The sequence below is a fragment of the Marmota flaviventris genome, chromosome 17, assembly GCF_047511675.1.
Source record: "Marmota flaviventris isolate mMarFla1 chromosome 17, mMarFla1.hap1, whole genome shotgun sequence".
NCBI lineage: Eukaryota > Metazoa > Chordata > Mammalia > Rodentia > Sciuridae > Marmota > Marmota flaviventris.
Window position 1 is genome coordinate 13,189,312 of NC_092514.1, and position 16,377 is coordinate 13,205,688.

The 16,377-nt window shown below is 55.6% G+C and overlaps 1 protein-coding gene across 1 annotated transcript in view; it reads left to right on the forward strand.

Annotated features, from left to right (window-relative positions):
* The window catches only part of Myo15a (myosin XVA), a 54,997-nt gene that overhangs the window by 17,428 nt on the left and 21,192 nt on the right, over positions 1-16,377 (forward strand). Inside the window, exons 16-44 of the mRNA XM_027921466.2 lie at positions 354-485; positions 1,008-1,133; positions 2,006-2,083; positions 3,189-3,325; positions 3,421-3,466; positions 3,637-3,761; positions 4,226-4,343; positions 4,634-4,809; positions 5,676-5,760; positions 6,477-6,530; positions 6,631-6,712; positions 6,789-6,919; positions 7,304-7,399; positions 8,609-8,844; positions 9,507-9,688; positions 10,023-10,095; positions 10,282-10,473; positions 11,055-11,215; positions 11,328-11,422; positions 11,945-12,065; positions 12,226-12,287; positions 12,364-12,441; positions 12,621-12,801; positions 12,905-13,037; positions 13,385-13,487; positions 13,655-13,727; positions 14,920-15,041; positions 15,280-15,339; positions 15,773-15,848. Of these exons, the coding sequence (XP_027777267.2) occupies positions 354-485; positions 1,008-1,133; positions 2,006-2,083; positions 3,189-3,325; positions 3,421-3,466; positions 3,637-3,761; positions 4,226-4,343; positions 4,634-4,809; positions 5,676-5,760; positions 6,477-6,530; positions 6,631-6,712; positions 6,789-6,919; positions 7,304-7,399; positions 8,609-8,844; positions 9,507-9,688; positions 10,023-10,095; positions 10,282-10,473; positions 11,055-11,215; positions 11,328-11,422; positions 11,945-12,065; positions 12,226-12,287; positions 12,364-12,441; positions 12,621-12,801; positions 12,905-13,037; positions 13,385-13,487; positions 13,655-13,727; positions 14,920-15,041; positions 15,280-15,339; positions 15,773-15,848 (3,334 nt within the window). The remainder of the gene's footprint in view (positions 1-353; positions 486-1,007; positions 1,134-2,005; positions 2,084-3,188; positions 3,326-3,420; positions 3,467-3,636; positions 3,762-4,225; positions 4,344-4,633; positions 4,810-5,675; positions 5,761-6,476; positions 6,531-6,630; positions 6,713-6,788; positions 6,920-7,303; positions 7,400-8,608; positions 8,845-9,506; positions 9,689-10,022; positions 10,096-10,281; positions 10,474-11,054; positions 11,216-11,327; positions 11,423-11,944; positions 12,066-12,225; positions 12,288-12,363; positions 12,442-12,620; positions 12,802-12,904; positions 13,038-13,384; positions 13,488-13,654; positions 13,728-14,919; positions 15,042-15,279; positions 15,340-15,772; positions 15,849-16,377) is intronic.

The window sequence follows — 16,377 nt, forward strand, 5'->3', positions numbered from 1 at the left end:
GGGCAATTCCAAGGTTGTCAGGAGACAGTGGAGGGAAAGGCATTCTAAGCTGGGATTAGCACAGGTGAAGACCTGTGTGCTGGGGGTGGGAAATGCTGGGGTGCTGAGCGCAGAGAGGAGTCCTCTCAGCAGGGGGGCTTCCTATCCCCTGCTGGGCTATTCCAAGCAGAGGGAACAGCAGGGCCCTGAGATGCTTCATGTTGCACTATTAGGGGGTGAGCTCCCTGTTTCAGGAGGTATGCAAGCAGAGGTGTCCCAGCCATCCTCCTTCAGACAAACGTAGCCCAGAGAGTAGAGTGAATGTGCCCTGGGAAGGGCTAGGGGGTTGAGCCTCTGTCATCTGCTGCCCCCAGGAGGAATACATCCGAGAGCAGATCGACTGGCGGGAGATCACCTTTGCTGACAATCAGCCCTGCATCAACCTCATCTCGCTGAAGCCCTATGGCATCCTACGCATCCTCGATGACCAGTGCTGCTTTCCCCAGGTGACCACGGGGGTTGTGTGAGCCTAGCCAGGGCGCTGAGATCTCTGAGTCCCACATCCGCATCCTACCCTGAGTCTTTCATTGCTCTCTGCTCTGACTGGGGGTGGGAGTGGAGCATCAGGAAACCCAACCTACCATTCACAACCTGGGGTGATTTAGGATGGAGAGGGGGACGTGAGTGTCCAGAGGAGGGGGCTGCATCAGCCTGGGAAGTCCCAGAGGGCTTCCTGGAGGAGCTAACCTTGGAGTTGAGCCTCAGATCCTGATTGTGCAGGCAGGGTGCACAGGCAACAGGGCTGGGAGAGAGGCAAGCTGGGAATTGATTCAGCCACATCTATCTGCAGGGGTCCACTTAGGCCCCCAGTATCTGGCTGATGCACTGTCCCCACCCCCAGAGCCCCAGGCAGCCATGAAAAGTTGTGAGTTGTTCCCTGCAGTGTCCTTTGGGGATCAGTCAGGGCTGGAGAATTTGCCAACAGGGTCCCAGGACCTCTGCCCACCCACTATCCCATCTGTCACCAGGCCACAGACCACACATTTCTGCAGAAGTGCCACTACCATCATGGCGCCAACCCACTCTATTCCAAACCCAAGATGCCGCTGCCTGAGTTCACCATCAAGCACTATGCCGGCAAGGTCACCTACCAGGTAAGACCTGTGACAGCCAGCATGGTGCTGTGGCTGCCCTGTGTGTTAGACACAGGAGCACAATGTGGGACCAGCCACACTCCCCTGGTTCTAGTCCTGGTCCTTCAGCTCCCCAGATGTGTGACCTTGGGCAAATTTCTTACCCCTTTTGAGCCTTAGTTTCCTCATCTGGAAATGGGATCACAGTGCCCATGTCCGGATGAGGATATGAGAAGCCTAGAATGGGATATGGTAAAGAATAGCTATTATTAGCTGGGCACAGTGACACCATGCCTGCAATCTCAGGGACTGGGGAGGCTGAGGCAGAAGGCTTGCAAGTTCAAGGCCAGCCTCGGCAACTTAAAGAAACCCTATTTCAAAAAAGGACTGGGGATATACCTCAGTGGTAAAATGCCCCTGGATTTTACCAAATAAATAATAACTATCAGTAGTGATTTCACTGTAGTCACCGTCCTATTTTCTGTGACACAAGAGGTGTCACAGGCTAGGTTTGCAAACCTCTGTCTTCATCTGGGTCTTATTTTCCTCATCTGTAGAATGGGCAGTGAGAGCGGGGTGAACCGCAGACTGGTGGTGTGCAAAGCCAGGCTTAATGTCTCCTCCCCAGAAGTGAGGCGGGTGGTGGGGGCTGGATGGGAGGGAGGCCCTAGCAGACAGAAAGAGCCAATCCCTCCTAGGGTGGACAGCAAGACAGAGGCCGGGGAGGGCAAGGCCACGGCCATCCAGGGGATGTGAACCAGCCCAGAGGGAGGAAATAAGCCTCTGAATGCCTGCTGGGCGGGCTATCCGTCTACCTTGCCCCGGATTTCCCCGGATCGGGATGGGGATGAACTGGGTTTGGCCCCTGCTGCACTCCTGGCTCCCTCTTTTAGGTGCACAAGTTCCTGGACAAGAATCATGACCAGGTGCGCCAGGACGTGCTGGACCTCTTTGTGCGGAGCCGGACGCGGGTGAGCAAGCCTGGCCTCCAGCCTGGCCGCTGCCCTTGTCCCGCCCCTAGCATGGCCCCGCCCACAAGCCAGCCCCGCCCACCGCCAGCCTGGCCGCTGGATATCAGCCCTAACCCCACCTGGACCTTGCCCTGTATTTTCCACCACACTGGCCCCGCCTCCTGAATGGTCCCCAGGCCCCTGGCTCTGCTTTTTGCCCCGCCTACCCTGTCTGCCGGCCCCGCCCCAATCCTTCACTTTCCCCCTCCCCCTTCCCCTCCTCCTCCCCCTCTCCCTCCAAAATTTCTTATTTACCTGAGGTGCTGAGACTCGAACCCAGGACCTCACACATGCTAGGCATGAGCTCTTCTGCTGAGCTACAACCCTAGCCCCATGTGCCCATTCTTGCCTGCACCAGATAGTTCCCTGGGCCCCAGACCCATGAGGCCCTGTCAGAGTCTGGTGGCTCGATTTGGGTTCCTTGAAGGCTTAGAGAGGTCCCCAGCCCCAGCCCCACTATGATCCCATGAGCTCTTCTGCTGAGCTACAACCCTAGCCCCATGTGCCCATTCTTGCCTGCACCAGATAGTTCCCTGGGCCCCAGACCCATGAGGCCCTGTCAGAGTCTGGTGGCTCGATTTGGGTTCCTTGAAGGCTTAGAGAGGTCCCCAGCCCCAGCCCCACTATGATCCCATCACCTCCCCTGTGGCCCTCCACTTCCTTCTCTGTCAGATTGGCACCTTCTTCTTTAGGTCTGGGTTCAGCCCCGGCTGAACATCAACCAGAGTTCATGATCATGCATGTCACAGGTGGAGGCCATACACACAGTCCAGGACTGTATGTTTCCCAGAGTGAAAGGGGAAAGCCAGCCTAATTATGGGAGGGGTCTCCAAGAAACTGATGAAGGTCCTGTTTTGAGCTGTTTATAAGCCAGGATGGTGGAGAGGGTAGGAGTCTACTTGTTTTCTGGATTCCTTCAGTTTGGGGAATTAACTTTTTTTTTTCCCCCTATCTTTTTCTTCATTTCTCTCTTTTGGCCCCTACCTTTCTGTCTCTGTTTTCCCTGCCTGTCACCTTGTCTTTCAACGCCTTGACCCCTGCCTTGACTGGCCACCCCCCAATCTAGGTGGTAGCACACCTCTTCTCCAGCCATGCCCCTCAACGCCTGGGCAAGAGCAGCTCTGTCACCCGACTCTACAAGGCGCACACTGTGGCTGCCAAGTTCCAGCAGTCGCTCTTGGATCTGGTGGAAAAGATGGAGAGGTGGGTAGGGACAGGTGGGCAGAGGACCCAGCCTCACCTTTAACCCACCCCATGACCCTCAGTGACTGAGCACCTTCCTTCTGGCTTCTGTCCAGGTGCAACCCCTTGTTCGTGCGTTGCCTGAAGCCCAACCACAAGAAGGTAAGTGAGCACTGAGCACCTGGGAGAACCAAATCTTCCTACCTGTGCTAGAGGACCCTGAGCAAATGGCTTGGCCTCTTCCACCACCTGCTCAGTCTACCTGCTCAGTTCATCATGGACAGTGCCTTTGCACACGAGTGAGCAGAGTCCCTCTCTGGGCGTCTCTACAGGAACCAGGTCTCTTTGAGCCAGACGTGGTAATGGCGCAGTTACGTTATTCAGGGGTCCTGGAGACTGTGCGGATCCGCAAAGAAGGCTTTCCTGTGCGGCTTCCCTTCCAGATGTTCGTTGACAGGTACCTCCATCAGAATAGTTCCTAAGCTCCACAGACCCTTACCCAAACCCCTGTGGCCCTGGAAATCCACAGCCCGGAGAGCATAAGACTTTGACATTCACAGTCGCTCACGTTGTACACTACACAAGACTTTTGCTAGCTGTTATATGGTAAATGTATTTTTAGTTTTGCCTTTTTTCACAGTTGTCTCTGTGTTGATTCCACAGAGGTGTGATTTTAAGTTATTTTGACAAGCTTCCAGCAGATGGCAGTAGAACGTCTTGTTCTACTGAGATCTCTATCCCGATTTTCTGATGTCTAGAAGTAGCCTTGAGGCCAGAGTACCACTCGCCGATGATCAGATGACCTGAGTAGAGCTACCGCTGGGACTGGGGCTTCTGGACCCAGGGGTTGAGGGTCGTAAGCCTGGGTCAATCAGGCATCTGGGGTAGGTCTCAACCTCAGTCTGAGTGAGGGTCTTGCAGGTACCGCTGCTTGGTGGCCCTCAAGCCTGACCTGCCAGCTAACGGGGACATGTGCGTGTCAGTGCTAAGCCGTCTGTGCACAGTCATGCCCAACATGTATCGCGTCGGGGTCAGCAAGGTGAGTCCTGCCCACGCTCAGCCCTTAGTGACATCAAGTTTCATGTCCAAGCTAAAGAGTCCTGTCCCAGAGTCAGTCCAGATGGGCTGGACGTACAGAATGCTGGTCCCGCTGCTGGACCTGTGCTCGGGCAGTTCTTGCTGCCTGATTCACCACTGATCTCTCTTTCACCTCCCTGAACTTGGCCCTGCTTCTGGCGTCTGCCCTGTCCCTCTGTGTCCTTGGACTTGCAGGGTGGGGGTGGGGTTCCGGCTTCCTGGCTCTCACCTTCCTCTGTGTCTTCTTCTTAGCTGTTCCTTAAGGAGCATCTGCACCAGCTGCTGGAGAGCATGCGGGAGCACGTTCTGCACCTGGCAGCCCTCACGCTGCAGCGCTGCTTCCGGGGCTTCCTTGTCCAGAGGCGTTTCCGCTCCTTGCGCCGTAAGATCATCCTCCTGCAAAGCCGGGCACGAGGCTACCTTGCCAGGTATGTCCCCGGGGAGGGAGGACTACCTGCAGGACTGTACTCAGGGCTGGGAGAGGCTGTGCCTGAACCCACGTAGTAGTAAGCTGTGGAGTTGTGCAAGCCAGGCCTCCGAAGGAAGGATGATCAGAGTCTCTGTGTCCCTGTTTGGGGGAGACCCTTCCCACCCATGCCCAGGCCCTCTTGATTGGCAAGTGGGAGAACCCATCCAGCAGAGAGGGGCCCCACCCTGCATCTCAGGGACTCTGGGACTATAACATAATGAGAAGGTTAAATCCAGGCCCTGCCACTTAATTTGCTGTGGGATAGACTTGGTGGCCCCCACCGGTAATCCCAGCGATTTGGAAGGCTGAGGCCTCAGGATCATAAGTTTGAAGCCAGCCTAGGTAACTTAGTGAAACCCTATCTCAAGTTGCTGGGATTACAGGTGTGTGCCACCACACTGGGTACGTGAAACCCTATCTCAAAAGAAGAAATAAAAATGGACAGGGATATAGTTCAGTGGTAAAGTGTCCCGGGGTTCAATCCCAAGTACAAAAAAGAACTTTTATTTTGGGGCTGGGGTTGTGGCTCAGTGGTAGAGCACTCGCCTGGCACGTGCAGGGCCCTGGGTTCGATCCTCAGCACCACATAAAAATAAACAAAATAAAGATATTGTGTCCAACTACAACTAAATTAAAAAAAAAAAAAACACTTTTATTTTTCCTGTGTGACCTTGGTTAAATCACTGCCCCTGTCTGAGCTCCAGTTTCCCTTTGTGCCAAAGGACCTCAAAGTGTAATGGAGGCACTGTCCGTGAGGCAAGACTGATAGGGGCATTTCTACTTCTTGGTCACCCTGTCACCCCAATCTATGACCCTCTCTGCCAGGCAGCGCTATCAGCAGATGAGGAGGAGTCTGATGAAGTTCCGGTCCTTGGTTCACGCCTACATGAACCGCCGCCGCTACCTCAAGGTACAGGTGCCAGCCCTCTCTGGGGTCAGAGAATAGGAGACCGTTAGCCTCAGTCTTGGGCTCAAATCCCTGCTCTGCCGCTCCTGAGCTGTATGACCTCAGCCCCTCTGCAGCCTCAATTTCCCATCTACCTCTTGGGGTTGTGCAGAAGTTTAAATGAGATATTGTATGTGAAGGATTTGGCCTGGTGCTGGGTTCACAACGGGGTCTTCAAATAATGGATTGCGGTTAGAATTTGGTGACCTGAACATCCCCAAATATGGTCTGGCTCTTAAACTTTGATTCTAGTCTCGGTTCATTGTCATATACACCAACCGGAAAGATCAATGTCATTCATTCCCGAAGCATGGGAAAACCGCGTGGCCTTTACTGAAGGTCTTGTGGCCAAGCAGAGGAGAGATGCCACTGCACACTGCTTGGCCACTTTCCAGAAATCCTCCTTCGCGGGTCTCCCCGAAGGTTTTCTCCCCTTGCCCTTCACTGTTGATGGTCTCTGGCTGTCCTCCTGTCTCCTCTGTTTCTCTGGCCACACCTCTGTCTGTCTTCTCTTGACCCTCTGTGAAAGGGGAGCAGTAGCCTCCAGACTATGGGAAGCTGCCCCCTGCTTCTCAGGCCAGACGCTGCCTTGTGCGTGCTGGCCTGACCTGGCCCGGGCCTTGGGGCCCACCGTCGCCTCTGCCTGCCGTTCCCTGCCTTGACCATCTGCTGTCCTGCAGCTGAGGGCAGAGCGGAGGCGCCGGGTGGAGGAGGCACGGCTGCGGGAGCAGGAGGTGGGTGTGGGGTCTGGGTGGCCGCAGGGGACAGGGAGGGAGGCTGGCAGGCGGGGGTGTGGCAGGCGATGCTCTCACCACTTGCTGTCTGTCCCTCTAGGAGCTGAGCAAGCGGGAGGTGGTGGCTGTGGGGCACCTGGAGGTGCCAGCAGAGCTGGCTGGGCTCATGCAAGCTGTGGCAGGTGTGTTTACACTGGGCAGGGGGCAGAAGGTATGGGGACAAGGGAACAGCCACTTCACACTCTCCACTTTCCATAGGCCTCAGGCTGGCCAGAGTGCCCTGTGTGGCCCCTGTGAGGACTCCCCGGCTCCAGGCCGAGCCCCGAGTCAAATTGCCCCTGGATATCAACAATTACCCCATGGCCAAGTTTGTCCGGTGCCACTTCAAGGTAAGGGCTGGCATAGGTCAAGTGGACGCTGACCAATCAGATCTGACATTGTCCTCACCCTGGGACAGGCTGGGATAGTGAGGGTCCTCTAGAGCTCAAGGCAGAGATATTGACCAACCAGTCTTGGAATATTCTAGAAACTGAGTAACTACTACATATCAGTGCTGCTCTAAGTTCCTGGGAAGGAACCAGATAAGACCTCATCCAGCTCACCAAGAGCCACCATCGGCACCCTGACAGCTCCCCATTTCCCCATCCGGATGTTGGAGACAGGTGCCCTGCCTCAGGGGCTCCTGTGCCCCCACCTGGCATGGGGGCAGTGGGTCCAGTTGTGCCTGTCAGCCCCAGCTCTGCCTCCTTCTGTTCCTTCCCCATGCCCCCCAGGAACCTGCCTTTGGGATGCTGACAGTGCCCTTGAGGATGCCCCTCACGCAGCTGCCAGCCGAGTACCATGCAGAAGCCGTGAGCATCTTCAAGCTGGTATGGGGCCTGGGCTTCCTGGAAGAAAGGCTGCCTTAGACTGGGGCCTCCCAGGGTTACCAATGACTCTTCTCCTCAAGGGTTTCCTAGTCTGAGCGGGGAGGCAGATCCTGAGCCTTGCCAGTGACCAACATCAGGAATAGAGGAATGCACGGCTCTAATTTAGCCCCAGGCAAGGTCAGAGAAGGCCTCCTGCCGGAGATGGCATTGGAGCTGGAGGGAGTTTGCAGGGAGAGTGCAACAGGCACAAAGAGAGGAGGAAATTATTGTGGTCAGAACAGAGAGTTAAGAGGCTGAGCCAAGAGCTTGCATTTCATCCCAAGGACCACAGGAGTCCAGGAAGATGCTCCCTGGGAGTGATGTGGTCAATCTGAGTGGTAGAAAGAACCCAATATGGTCAGATCCAAGTATTATAAAGAACCCTTTGAGGTTGGGGCAGTGGCACATGCCTGTAATCCCAGAGGCTCTGGAGGCTGAGGCAGGAGGATCACAAGTTCAAAGCCAGCCTCAGCAACTTAGCGAAGCTCTCACTAACTCAGTGAGACCCTGTCTCTAAATAAAATATTTAAAAAGGTTAGGGATATGGCCCAGTGGTTAAGTGCCCCTGGGTTTAACCCCCCCCCCCAACATCAATAAAAATAAATAAATCCGTGAATGAATTAATTAAAATTTAAAAAAATAAAGAACCCTTTGAGGCCTAGCAGGAGGTATGGAGCCAGCCGGAAGCCAGGAGAACAGGTGGGTTACTGGGGCTGTGTGGGGCGCCTAGAAGGTTCCTGAGCAGAATAGGAAGTCAATATGTATTTTGGATCTTTTTTTTTTTTTTTTTGTACTGGGGATTAAACCCAGAGGCGCTTAACCACCAAGTCACATCCCCAGCCCTTTTTATATTTTATGTAGAGACAGGGTCTCGCTCAGTTGCTTAGGGCCTCGCTAAATTGCTGAAGCTGGCTTTGAATTCGAAATCCTCCTGCCTCAGCCTCCTGAGCCACTAGCATTACAGGCTGCGCCCGGGTGTGCTTTGAATCTTAACCTTTCCCGTAGTCGGGGTGAACTGCCCTGTCATTCGGCACAGAATATGGCAGTTAACGTTGTACTATGAGGTACTTTCCTATGGTCAGAGGACCCAAGGGAGAGGTGCACGTGGAGGGATGGGGGTGTGGCAGGAATAACCTTCTGAGAGGCCCAGGAGAGTCTTTCTGTGGCCAGATCCTGCGTTTCATGGGAGACCCCCACCTGCACGGTGCCCAGGAGGATGTCCTGGGGAACTACATTGTGCAGAAGGGGCTGACGATGCCTGAACTACGGGATGAGATCCTGGCCCAGCTGGCCAATCAGGTGTGGCACAATCACAATGCCCACAATGCGGAGCGGGGCTGGCTGCTCCTGGCTGCCTGTCTCAGTGGCTTCGCACCTTCCTCACGCCTCGACAAGTTCCTCCTCAAGTGAGTGGGCCAGGGTGGATGGGACTGTGGTAAAGGGCAGACCAGGAGCAGCATCTTTGTGCGGGGAGGCACGGGCACTGATGTGGTCCAGTCTCCACTGGGCTGGGTTCAGTCTCCACTGGGCCCAGTGCAAGAGGAAGGACAGATTTCACTGCAGAGGGTAAGAGTCAGGTCAGACTGGATAAGGGACTTCCAGGACCCAGAAGTAGGCAAGACCAGGGCATGGCGAATTTGGAAAAGAGCATGGACCTCTCGGGTCATGGGGAAGAATGGGGGCGCTTTAGAAGCATGAAAAGTAGACTTGAGAGGCCTGAGTTCAAATCCCAGCTCAGTCATGGGTGAGCTTTGTGACCTAGGCCAAGTTATTTCACCTCTCTGGGCCTCCATTGGCTCACCTGTTAAAGAGGGATAACAGTAGTGCATACTTCATAGGCTGTTGTGAGGATGAAGTTCTTAGAACAGAGGCAGGCAGGTGGTGAGTGCTGTGTGGACGCAACCATGACAAGGGTTCTGGATGTTGTCATGCTGGGTGCAAAGCATGATTTGCAAGAGAAAGGACTAGGGCAGACCTTGGACTAAAACCTAGGACCCTTTCAACCTCACCTTAGGGCTCTGGGCCAGCCTGGACCTCCCTTAGGCTCTGACTCCCTCCCATCCATCAGGTTTGTGTCTGATTATGGGCAGAATGGCTTCCAGGCAGTGTGTCAGCACCGTCTCATGCAGGCCATGGGCCGGGCCCAACAGCAGGGCTCAGGGGCTGCCCGCACCTTCCCACCGACCCAGCTTGAGTGGATCACCACCCATGAGAAGGCCAACATGGCACTGGATGTGAGCTGCTTCAATGGTAAGCTGCTTTGTCCCTACCCCTCATTCTGCCCATCCGCCCTCGGTCCCTCATGGAGGGGCAGCTGGAGTCCGCTGGGCCTAGTCACCCATTCTGGGGTCAACAGTTGTCCTGAGAGGCTCTGGAGCTGGCAAGGAGCCTGCTCAGAGATGCCTCTGCAGGAAAGATATACGGGGTACAGGAACTGAACCCGTATGGGCAGGGAGGGAGAGCCCGGATACAGGGACTCAGGGAAAGAGCTGGGAGGCTTGGGAGGAGAAGGCAAAGCAGGGCAGCCCTGCGAGACTTAATTGCAGATGTCCCAGGCTGAGTCCAGCGCTTGCTACCACCCCAGGTGACCAGTTCTCCTGTCCAGTGCACTCCTGGAGTACTGGGGAAGAGGTGGCAGGAGACATTCTCAGGCACAGGTGGGATCCTGGAATACCCCACCCAGCACATCTCTGTACCTGGGAAGAAGGGAGGGAGGGAGGGGTAAGAGGCCAGGTCCCCCAGGGTCCTAAGGGTCACCATGGTCATGCTTGGGGTTTGATTCATATCCAAGGGTCTCCCCTAGGTAGGTGCCCCGTTTCCATCTCTCCACATACTGTCACCAGGGGCCTGGCTGAAGGCTGGAGAGGATGGACAGTGGCCATGAAGAATGGTGTCCAGTGGGCAGAGCTGGCTGGCCATGACTACGTGCTGGACCTAGTGTCAGACCTGGAGCTGCTCAGGGACTTCCCTCGGCAGAAGTCCTACTTCATTGTGGGCACGGAAGGGCCCATGGCTGGCAGGGGATGCCCAAGAATGTGGGTAGCTACGTGGGCCACCTTCACACAGATGGCCTCTCCTGGGCAGCAGGTTCTGCTTGCCTAACTCTTGGGAGAGACTGAGTTTAGAGGGGTTTGTGGTGGTTTGTATTTGATTTTGAGATGGAGTCTCACCGTGTTCTCCTCCCTGGCTGGCCTCGAGCTCCTGGGCTCAAGTGATCCTCCTGCCTCAGCCTCTGAGTAACTGGGACTATGGGTGCATGCCGCAGTGCCCAGTGGTGTTCTCTTTCTCTGTGTCTGTCTGTCTGTCTGTCTCTCTCTTTCTTTTTTCTGTAAGTGCTGGGGATGGAACCCAAGGCCTTGCACATTCTAGGCAAACACTACCACTGAACCCAGCCGTTTTTATTTTTATTTTCCGATGGTCTCACTGAGTCACCCAAGCTGGTCTTGAACTTGTGATTCTCTTGCCTCAGCCTCTTGAGTCGCTGGGTTTACCTGGCTGCTGTTCTGCTTTTTAAATGAAGAAAGTCACCCAATTCTGGGAACAGAAAATGTCGGGGGGCTTCTGGTAGAGCTGTGGTTCTCTTAGCTGCTGTGTGTTCCCCTCTCCCCCTTAACAGGGTTTTTGGGAATAGCTGGGACTCAGATGAGGATACACCCCCCAGACCTCAGCCTCAGCATCCCATGCCTGAAGTACCTGACTCTGATGGGTACAGCAGCCACAATGAGGATGGTACAAGTGGGGAAACTGAGGCCCAGAGAGAGACAGCCACCCACCAAGGTCAATCAGCAATGGCCACCATCACTGGTGGGGAGGGAACCCGGGAGACCGTGGGGAGGTGGAGACCAACAGGAAGAATGAACTTGCCCTTTTTGTATATCCCCCCATCCAGACTCGGACAGCCTTGGAGAGCCCACTGTGCCCCATAAGGGGCTTGACTGCTACCTGGACAGCCTCTTCAACCCTGTGCTGTCCTACGGGGATGCGGTAGGGACAGAGGGAGCATTTGCAGATAGACAGCAGGCTCAGCGTGTACCCCTGAGTCACATCTGTGCCCAGAATGACACGGGAGCTTCTCACAGCCGGGGTCATGGGGTGCTGTGTCCTCTCTGGGTCTGTGTTGGCCATGGGAGGAAAATATGAGGGTGTCCTCACAGCTGGAGATGCCACCACCTCCGGTGGAAGCCAGCTCCCGGTGGGAGTGAATGACCTTGATCCCTGGGTCCCCCAGGTCCCCTCACCCTGGGGACTTCCGGAGCACCACAGCAGTCCCTGGATGATACACAGCCCTGAGCAGGGCCTAGCTCCTCTTTGAGCCTCAGTTTAGAGAGATGGTTGTGGGGAGGACGGGTTGGGGACTGCACTGGCAGAGACCCAGGAGTCATACAGACACTTGGCCAGTGGGAGGTCCCCCTGGGGGGAGGAAATGACTGGTGTCAGGTGCCGGTTGCCATGGAGCCTCAGGAGTCCAGCACAGAGCCAGTCACTCGAGCCACCCGCTGTCCCCAGGACCTGGAGAAGCCAACAGCCATTGCTTACCGCATGAAAGGGGGAGGCTGGCCTGGCGGAGGCAGCGGTAGTGGTCCTGAAGACACCCTCAGGAGACCCCCAGAGCCAAAGCCAAAGCCAAGTCAGTGCCTCTCACTAGGGTGGTTCCAGGGTGGGGCAGGGCTGGGGCCACTCACTGGCCTACAAGCACCTTTATGTGCTAGGAGCCACAGGTGGGAGTGGGAGGACAGGGTGCATTGCCCATGTCTGCCCGTGCCCCCTCTCGGCTCCTCCAGTGCCAGGCCTGGGTGCCTCCACGCTGGCTCTGCAGCAGGCCTTCATCCACAAGCAGGCCGTGTTGCTGGTGAGTGAGGGACAGACTTCCCGGGGTGGGTGGCAGACTAGGGACCTGCCTAGTCACCACCACGGCTCTTTCCCAGGCCCGGGAAATGACCCTGCAGGCCATGGCACTCCAGCAGCAGCCTCTTAGTCCTGCCCTGAGACACTTAACCCCAGAGGTGAGCCTGGCCCATGCAGGGTAAGGGGGCTGCTTAGAGTCACCAGCTGGAGAGAGGAGTGCTGTGCTGCTCCAGGACATCATTGTACCTCTCTGAGCCCAGAAGCCCCATGGCCCGTGTGGGGCAGAGACAGGGTCCCTGAGAGCGGTCTGGTCCGTCTCATGCCCTGTTCTCTGCAGAAACCCTTAGCACCAGAGGCACAGCCGAAGTCTGTGGGCACTGGTCCCCCTGCCAAACCTGTACTCCTGCGCTCCACTCCAAAGTCCCCGGCCCCAGCCCCTTCAGCCAAGGCCCCAAGGCTCCCCACCAAGCCCGTGGCTGTCCCCATTCTAGCTCAGGGCCTGGCTTCTCCACAAATCCGTGAGTGTCCACCTCAGTTTGGGGGCCTTTCCGGGAAAGGGGTGGGATTGTGACTGTCTGCTGTAGGCTCATCCTCTCCCCCACCCTCCCCCTCAATCCACAGCCTCACCCTCCCGGGACTTGGTCCGTTACTCCACTCTCAACTCAGAGCACTTCCCGCAGCCCACCCAGCAGATCAGAAGCATCATCAGGCAGTGCCAGCAGCCGCACAGAGGAGGCCGTCCCGAGGCCCTAAGGTCAGCGCTGCCCTCAAACCCAGGGGACCTGGTCACCCACTGTGCCTGAATGTCTACTCTCCCGTGCACCTGCCTGCAGCCTCCACAGTGCCCCCCCCCAGCTCCCTCCACAGAGGGAGTTTCTTCATGCCAATGGGTCCAGATGAGCCCCGGGAGCCAAGGGAAGCCCAGACTGCTGTTCTCAGCGAGGTTATGCGACCTTAGGCCAGTCTCTGATCCTCTCTGGGTTGTTATTCATAATTATGAGGTTGGTGGAAGAGGAAGTCCTCTCCACCAAATTGTAAAAATGTGGTGAGGAGAGGGGAGATTGAATGTCCACCCCTGCTTGGTTCGTCTCTTCCTAGCAGGAAGGATGGAAGGGTGTTTGTGAAGCGGCCAGACCCCCATGAGGAGGCCCTGATGCTCCTGAAGGGCCAGATGACTCACCTAGGGACAGCACCTGGCACCCAGGTGAGAGGCAGGGTGGGGGGCTGCCCGCACCCAGCAGGGAGAGAGACAAAGAGGAGCCTCCAGGGGAACTTCAGAAACCAGCTACTCCTACAAGCCATGGCCCTGCCTCTACCCGCTCCGTGGGGTTTGCTGGTTGCCCCCTGAGCACTCTCTTTGGGGTAGAACAGGTGTCCAGAGAGACGGTGGCCCTAGTGAAGCCAGTGACCAGTGCACCGAGGCCATCCATGGGACCCACTCCAGGTGAGAGGGGAGGGCCAGGATGGAGGGAGGGGCAAGCAGGCGGGGTGTCCAAGTGTGTGAGTGGTTCTGTGAGCACAGGTGAGTCTCTGTATGTTGGAGGCATGTGTGTCTGTGTCCCTGAGCGTTGTATGTGTTAGCATTTAAATCACCCTAACTTTAGTTCAGGCCCATCCTGGTCTCATTTAATCCTACTAAAACCCATCAAGGCAGTACCATTTGTTCCTACATGGTATAGATGGGGAAATGGAGGCAAAAAGAATTTCAATTGTTTGCCAAGGTCACACAGCTCAAAAAAGTGTCAGAACAGGGCTATCAATGCAGGCCTCCTGCCACCACAACCGGGAACCCTGATCTTTACTAGCCCCGTCTCATAGCAGCCACAGTGACCTGAAAAAATCTACAGATCAACTCACACTGTGTCCCTGACTTTAAGAAACCGCTCCAATGGGTTTGGGGATGTGTCTCAGTGATAGAGCACTTGCCCTGCATGCACAGGACTGGGTTCAATCCCTAGTACTGCAAAACAAAGCAAAAAACCCACAAACAAAGACTTCCAAATGGATCCTGCAATGAACTCCAAGCTCTTCACTGTGCTCTTTGGGGTTCTCCTGAATGATCTATCTGCCCACCTCCGTAGCCTCATCTCCTCCCACCAGAGCCTTGTACATTCTGTTCCTGAAAACACCAAGGCCCCTCCTACCTCAGTGCCTTTACACTTGCTCTCCCCTCTGCCTAGAATGCTCTTCCCTGCGATCTTTGCATATCTGGCCCCCTCTTGTCATTCAGGGCTCAGCTCAAATGTCCTCAGAGAGGACTTGGACTGAAAGACCCTCAAAATTCAGCTCCCCAGACTTTCCTAAATCACGCTGCTCCACTTCCACCCCAGCTCCTAGCAGTAAGAGCTTTGTTCTTTCTGTTCCACCCAAACCTGCCATGAGACTGAAGTCAAGGGCAGGTGCCTGCCTGTCTTGTTCACTAGGGCATCCAAGGCCCCTAGTGCAGGCTGCTGGGTGCTCTCTATATCTGTGGAATAAAGGATTGGGTTGTAAAGTGTGCCCATGTGAGCAGTTGTGCCTACTGAATCTGCCCTGGCCCCTTTCTTGGCATGAGGTTGCCACCATGTCCCCTACTCCACCCTGACTCTCCCACTTGGTCCTGAGAGGTGTCTCCCCTGCTCCCCTGCACTCTCCAGTGCAGCCTTCAAGATCCCTGGAGCCCCCCGAGGAACCTGTGCAAACGCGGCTGCATTGCCTAATCAACCCCAATTTCTACGGCTACCAGGATGCCCCCTGGCGGATCTTCCTGCGCAAAGAGGTACCTGGCCAGGCTCAGGAGACCTGAGCCAGGGAAAGGGCTGAATGGGAGAGTGGAGGGAGTCGGGGAGTTGGCCCAGGAGAGAGAATCTGATGGGCAGAGTTGAAGCTAGGAGTCAGAGTTAGAACCAGGGGTGAGGCTGGGGGAGAGTCCGGCTGTGGCTAGGGTTGGGGGGCGCCGTGTGCAAAGCAAGGGAGGGAACAGTCTGTCGTTACTCACTGAAGCCCTACCCCCACAGGTGTTTTACCCCAAGGACAGCTACAACCATCCTGTGCAGCTAGATCTCCTGTTCCGCCAGGTGATGTCCCCTCTTCCCCTCTGTCCCAGTATACTCAGCAAGGTAATGGGCCCATAGACTAGCAGCCTGCACTCTGGGATTTGGGGTCCTAGAGGTTGGGAAGCTGTTCTACACAATCTCCCTCTCCCATGGATAAGGTCAGTGGGTCTAAGGTAGGAAGGACTCAGAGGTCAAATCTAAGTCATCCCCTCCACACACACACACACACAAGATAGATAAGGAGACTGAGGTCTAGGAAGACCCAGCCCCCCCAATAGATGGCAAAGTTGAGGAGAGAGGGTTCCTGTAAGTGAGCTCTGATTTATGAAGACGATCCAGCTTACCGATGACCCCACGACTACAAAATTGGACTTCTCCATTCCCATGCACCTAGAACAGAACAGCGGGCTGGGGAAGTCCCTGGTATCACCTGCATCATGGCTTCTTCCCATAGATCCTGCATGACACGTTCTCTGAGGCCTGCCTGCGCATCACTGAGGACGAGCGGCTCAGAATGAAGGCCCTGTTTGGTATTGTAGGGGGAGGGGGGAAATTGTTGATGGGCTGCCAGCCAGAGCCACTGGCCAGCCCTTTCCCAGAGGGAGGCCAAGGCTAACAAGCCCAGCCCCAATTTGCCTCCAGACACGCCCCTCCTTGCTCTGCTATGGCCTCTTACATGGCTAGGCTGCAAGTTCAGGGTTGGCAATATCCGACACATCGTGTCCATCTCTGGGTTTCAGTTTCTCATTCTCCATACTGGCCAGTTATCTTTTTTTTTTTTTTTAAGAGAGAGGGAGAGAGAAGGAGAGAGAGGGAGAGAGAATTTTAATATTTATTTTTTAGTATTTGGCGGACACAACATCTTTGTTTGTATGTGGTGCTGAGGATCGAACCCGGGCCGCACGCATGCCAGGCGAGCGCTACCGCTTGAGCCACATCCCCAGTCCCCTGGCGAGTTATCTTCTTGCCAGATGTCCGTCTTCCTTCCTGATCTCCCAGATGTGGGCTGGCAAGGGAAGGGTGAAAAGGGGGGTCTTGATCAGATTTGGCCTCCTTTAG